Below are 5,788 nucleotides of genomic sequence, written 5' to 3'. Positions count from 1 at the left end.
CACCCCCCCGGCCCCCACCCTGCCCTGTCCCTACACCGTCCCCATGGCTTTACCGACCCTGTCCGTGCCCCGCTCCCAGCTGCCCCCATTAATGATTCTACGACCTTAACAATCCTACAGTTCTACCGTCGGATTCGATGGTCTCACTGGGCTCTTGCAACCTTAACGATACTACGACCCGGTCCCAGCTGGGGGCCGCGCACCCCGCTCCCTGCCCAGACCCACTGGGGAAGGGACAGGATCGGGGCAGGACCCACCTGGATGCGGCTGTTGCCCCAGTCGGCCACGATGATGTTCCCGTTGGCGTCCACGGCCACGCCGGTGGGCGCGTTGAACTGCCCGTTGCCCTCCCCGTGCGATCCGAACTTGAAGAGGAACTCTCCGTCTGCGTTGTACACCTGGGGATGGGGAGGGGGCTGTAACCGCGGGGCCGTCACCCAGGGACATGGGGACAGGCGCAGCCGCGCCGCTGCGCCGCGCTCACCTTCACCGAGTGGTTGTGGAAATCCGTCACCACGATCTCGTTCTTGTTGTTGACCGCCACAAAGTGTGGCCCTGGAGGAGCGGCGCTGAGAGGGGACGGGGGCACCGGGACCCGTCCGTGGGGTTAAGGTGCGCGGCAGCGTTAGTGCAGGCGGTGCCCGGCCCTGGGGAGCGCAGAGCTGGGGGGACCCAGCACCCGACCCATGGGGCAGAACCCAGAGACACGGCCAGGACCCAGGGCTGGGACCTAGAACTGAAACCTAGAACCCAAGCCCAGAGCCCAGCACCCAGAACCAAGACCGAGAAACGGGACCGAGGACTAGGACCCAGAACCGGAGCCCAGAACCAAAAATCCAGCACTCAGAACTGGAAGCCAGATCCCAGAACCTAGAAGTGGAACTCAGAGTCCAGCACCAGAACTGGTCCTGGAGACCCAGAACTGGGACCTAGAACCTTAGCCCAGGACCCAGAATGGGGACCTAGAACCCAAGCCCAGAGCCCTGCATCCAGAACCAGAATCCAGAAATTGAAACTAGAACCTGAGCCCGGAGCCCAGAACCAGAACTCAGAACTTGGACCTAGATCTCAACCCTAGAACACAGCACTCAGCACCAGAATCAAGACTCAAAATGAGAACCCAGAACTGGGACCCAGAACTAGAACCTAGAACACAACCTCAGCGCCCAGAACCCAGGTTCCAGAACCCAGAATTGGAACCCTGAGCCTAGCTCCAGCACCAGAACTAGAACTAGAACCAAGATTCAGAACCAGGACCCAGAACTGGAACTTGGAACTTAAGCACAAAACTAGAACCGAGAGCCTAGCATGCAGCACCAGAACCAGATCCAGAACCTAGTACCAGGACCCAGAAACGGAATCTAGAACCTGAGCCCAGCTCCAGAACACAGAACACAGAGCTGGAATCCGAGCCCAGAGCCCACCCCAGCCTCAGCCTCATCTCCACCCCCACCCCTGGGTGCTGCGGTGCCGCGGGTCGGCTCGTGGCAGCGCAGGCAGAGCGCAGTACTCACCCAGCCCCGAGCAGCGGCAGCCCAAGGCATGCAGTAAGGAGGAGGGCCGTGCCCATGGTATTACCATCGAGTGTACCTGCAAACTGCCGCTCGGCCGTGCCGCGGCTCCCAAACTTGGTGACCAGCTTGCCGTTGGATTGGAAGATGAAGACGCAGCACGCCTTGTTGTCCACCACGATGATGTGCCCGTTGCGGTCCACCGCGACGCCCTTGGGGCCCAGCAGCCGCCCGGCACCGATCTTCGTCTGCAGCAGCGACGGGCATCAGCGGGCTCCCCTTGCCCGCGCCCCCCGCCCCGGCCCCCCCCTCACCTTGAACTTGCCCTCGGGGGAGAAGATGCTGACCCAGCGGTTGTCGTAGTCAGCAATGATGATGTCCCCGTTCATGTCCACGGTGACGCCGGTCGGGCGCTGCAGCTGCCCTGGGGAGCGGCCACGCACGCCGAAGCGCAGCCGGAACTGCCCCTCGTTGGAGAACACCTAGGGGGACGGGGAGGGGCTGAGCCGGGCCGAGGGCTGGGGGGCGGCGGGGCCCGGGGGCTCCTACCTGCACGCATTGGTTATTGCTGTCGGCCACCACGATGCGGCCGGTGCTGGAGGTGGAGATGCCCTGCAGGTTGGTGAACTCGCCCTTCTCCCGCCCGCGGCTCCCTGCGTGGGGACACGCGGACGTCAGTGCTGCACCGTGCCTCCGCCGGCCCCGCCGCGCCGCCGCCGCCGCCGCTCACCCACGCGGAAGATGAGCTCGTCCTCGATGGGGTTCTCCTTCTTCTTGCCGCTGCTGTACATGCTGGAGGGCCGGCGCACCGCCTTCTGCCGGATGTGCCCGCTGCTGGGCGACTTGACACGGCGCTTCACGTCGTCCGGGGATGGTGGCACGTCGCTGGCCTTGACGGCGCGCACACGGAAGGGGCTCCCGCGGATGGGCTGCCCGTACAGCGCGATGGACAACTGGAAGTCGCCCTCGGCACGCGGCGTGTACAGCAGCTCGTAGGTACCGTTCTTGTTGTCCTGCACCTCGCTCTCGGCCGCGCCGCCGTCCGGCCCCGTCACCATGAAGCGCAGGCAGGCGCTGCCGCTGCGCACCAGCTCGCCGTCCTTGTCCTTGGTGGTGACGCTGAGCGAAGCGGGCTGCCCCACCACCGCGTGCCGCAGCCCCTCGCCCGTGGCCACCGTCTTGTGCGCCGTGGCGCTGGTGGTGATCAGCACTCCCAGGTTGAGGATGGATTTGCGCACGCCGTCAGTCTCCACCACGTAGTCCAGCTGGTCGTTCTCGTGCGGGTGCTCGGGGAACTCCTGGCTGGCCAGCGCGCTCAGCCGCTCGCTCATCTGCTTGCGCACCAGAAGCACCTCGGGCGCCGTGCCGTGGTGCAGCGCCTGCTCCGTGAACGCGCAGCTGCTCAGGATGTTCTCCTGGCCCTGGCGCAGCACCTCCAGCTGCGCCTGAAGCACCTGCGGACCGGGCAGCGTCAGCGTCCCCACGGCGCCGTGCGGCGCCGCGCCGGGGCACCGGGAGCACTACCTTCTGCTTGGCCCCGCAGATGGCCTCCAGGTCGCGCACCAGCAGCCCCTTGCGCTGCTGCAGGGCCCTCTCCAGCTCCTCGAAGGTGCTGCCGATCTCGGACACCGCCTCGTTCTTGCGCTCCACCAGCTGCTGGCTGATCTCCGACACCAGCGCGATGGCGGCCGCCAGCTGCGGGAGCCTGCGGAGCCGGCGCTGGGCACGGAGGGCGGCCACCAGCCTGGCACCCCCCCCACACCCCCACCCCACGTGCCCCTACCTGCCGCGGATGGCATCCAGCTGCTGCTGCAGAGCTGCCTTGTGCTGCTCCACGACGTCGCGCAGCGGCACGGTGACGTGCTCCCGGTGCTCGCCCTCGGTGCACTCGCGGCACATGGCGGTCTCGCAGGACTCGCAGTAGAACTCCATCACCTGCGGCAGCGGCGCTCAGGGCCCCCCCCTTCGGCGGCACACCCGCCCCCCCCCGCCACCCACCTTGCCCTCGTGGTTGGGGCAGGACAGGGGCTGCCCGGTGACGGCGCTGACGGGGTCCAGCCCCGGGCCGGGGTGGGGGCCGCGGCTGTCGGGGTCGCGCTGCAGCACTTCCATCAGGTTGGTGATGAAGAAGTTGTTCTGCAGGGCCGCCACACCACGCTCGGGCAGGATGGAGGTCTGGCGGCACACGGGGCAGGACAGGGTCAGGCTCTGGGGCGGGATATAGTTCTGGAGACACCTGGGGCAGAACGGGGACAACGAGAGGGTCAGGGCCGCCCGCGGGCAGCGAGCGGGGCAGCGGGCACCGGGACGGGGTGGGCAGGGGGAAGAAGGCTGCACCACGGTGCATTGTGGGGCACAGGGTGGGATGGAGGGACAGGGCCGGGGAAAGATGGACTGATGGGTGCACTAGAGCGTGTAGGGAAGGCAGGGAGGTAAGGGGCTGGAAGGGTGGACAGATGGATGGGGATGCTGCACCACAGTGCTTCAGGGTGCACGGGACAGGACCGGAGGGAAGGGCTGGGGGAGCAGGTGGACAATGGACAGATGGATGGACGGGGCTGTGACACGGTGCACTAGGGCGCGTGGGACAGGGCTGGGAAGTCCGATGGGGGAAAGACAAACAGACAGGGGCTGTGATGTGGGAGCAAGGGACGGGGCTGCTGGGGTGGCAGATGGTGAGATGGATGGACAGACAGGGGCTGTGCCATGGCGCATCAGAGTGCACGCGGCAGGAGCATGGGACAGGGCTGGGGGTCAGACAGGATGGGGGCAGGGTTGGGGACACAGTCCACAGAAAGCTGGCCATGACACCTCGACATGGGGCTACAGACAGACAGACGGATGGATGGATAGGACAGGGCTGTGCCAGACGGAAGGGGAGCAGGGGATGCCAGGAGGCCTGGGGGGGCACAGAGAAAGCAGATGTCAGTATAGAACCCCCAGCCATGCTCCAGACCCCCCCACCCCATCCAGACCCCGCACTGAGGGGAAGGAACAGCACTGCAGCCGCAGCCCACACTATGGGGGCTATGGGCCATGGGGGCAGCGGGACTCCAGCTCCCAGGATAAGTGGGGTGGCCCCATCTTGTGCTGGAGACGTGCAGGGGGATGCCGCACTACACAACTTGGAGGTAGCAGGGCACAGCAGGGAGGCGGCGGGCAATGCAGTGGGGCACAGTGGGGATGCGTTCTGGAGGCATCGGGGTGCAGAAGGGATGCAGAGGGGCACAGCAGGGCAGTGGGAATGCAGTCAGGCACGTTGTGGAGGCAGCAGGGATGCAGAGAGGTGCAGGGGGGGCTCAGCGGGACACAGTGGGACACAGAAGCTCCAGCCCAGCTCCTGCAGGAGCTGCAGGAAGGAAGGGAATGCTGCGGGCGAAGCAGTGGGGCCCTGCAGGGATGCAGTGCGAATGCCGCGGAGCGCAGTGACCACGCTCACCTGCAGGAGGTGCAGAGGGGGATGCACTGAGGACGCAGTACACATGCAGTGGGGTGCAGTAAGGGGGTGCAGCTGGGGTCAGGGCGCAGCGGAGGGGCACAAGCAGAGACACAGTGCCAACACAGTGGGGATGTAGCGGGTCCAGGCGCTCAGTGCAGGCACTGGGGGAGCAGTGAGGCCCTTCTCTCGATACAAGTCTTCGGGGAAAATGCTTTGGTGGATGCAGCGCAGCACATAGGGGGGAATGCAGTGGGGATGCAGCAAAGATGCAGTTGGAGGCGGCAGGGCACAGCAGGAACGCGGTGAGGGACGTGCAGCAGGGCCAGCGCACAGCAGGGATGCAGTAAGGGTGCAGCAGAGGTGCTGCAGGGATGCAGAGGGGATGCGGTGGGGGTGGAACAAGGTGCAGAGGGGATACAATGGGGATGCAGCGGAGGTGAAGTGGGGATGCAGTGGGCAAGCACTGAGGGACACGCAGCAGGGCCAGGACACGGTGAAAATGCAGTGGGGATGCAGTGGAGGCGCAACAAGATGCAGTGGGGATGCAGTGGGGACGCAGCAGGGACGCAGCGGGAGCAGCCACGATGCGGTGCGGTGCTGGGGGGCGGCGGGGCGCGGCGGGGCGGGCCTCACCTCTCACAGAAGGTGTGCAGGCACGGCAGCACCTTGGGGTTGCGGTAGCGGTCGAGGCAGATGCTGCACACCAGGAACTGTTTGTCGATCTGCCGCACCACCGGGCTAGCGCTGGCCTCCCGCTTCGCCATGGCGGCGTCCCCGAGGCCCCGCGGCGCTCAGCCTGCGGGCGGGGCTGTCAGCGCGCACTGGGCCCCGCACCGGG

General features: G+C 66.3%; 1 protein-coding gene across 5 annotated transcripts in view; it reads right to left on the bottom strand.

The window, feature by feature from the left end:
• The window catches only part of TRIM3 (tripartite motif containing 3), a 7,725-nt gene continuing 1,956 nt past the window's right edge, over positions 20 to 5,788 (bottom strand). The window contains exons 2-12 of one of the 5 annotated variants that reach the window (XM_021383803.1): positions 5,584 to 5,746; positions 4,323 to 4,410; positions 3,510 to 3,747; positions 3,295 to 3,446; positions 3,036 to 3,216; positions 2,242 to 2,965; positions 2,061 to 2,164; positions 1,826 to 1,993; positions 1,579 to 1,759; positions 485 to 555; positions 20 to 398 (exon numbers count right to left, since the gene is read on the bottom strand). In XM_021383803.1, the coding sequence (XP_021239478.1) occupies positions 144 to 398; positions 485 to 555; positions 1,579 to 1,759; positions 1,826 to 1,993; positions 2,061 to 2,164; positions 2,242 to 2,965; positions 3,036 to 3,216; positions 3,295 to 3,446; positions 3,510 to 3,747; positions 4,323 to 4,410; positions 5,584 to 5,746 (2,325 nt within the window). In that variant the 3' untranslated portion in view covers positions 20 to 143. Of the gene's footprint in view, positions 399 to 484; positions 556 to 1,578; positions 1,760 to 1,825; positions 1,994 to 2,060; positions 2,165 to 2,241; positions 2,966 to 3,035; positions 3,217 to 3,294; positions 3,447 to 3,509; positions 3,748 to 4,322; positions 4,411 to 5,583; positions 5,747 to 5,788 lie in introns of those variants that run through there. The other 4 variants (XM_021383811.1, XM_021383836.1, XM_021383819.1 and 1 more) reach the window with 4 other exon arrangements.

The sequence above is a fragment of the Numida meleagris genome, chromosome 1, assembly GCF_002078875.1.
Source record: "Numida meleagris isolate 19003 breed g44 Domestic line chromosome 1, NumMel1.0, whole genome shotgun sequence".
In the NCBI taxonomy this organism is placed as follows: Eukaryota; Metazoa; Chordata; class Aves; order Galliformes; family Numididae; genus Numida; species Numida meleagris.
This window is presented reverse-complemented; position numbering and strand designations above follow the sequence as displayed.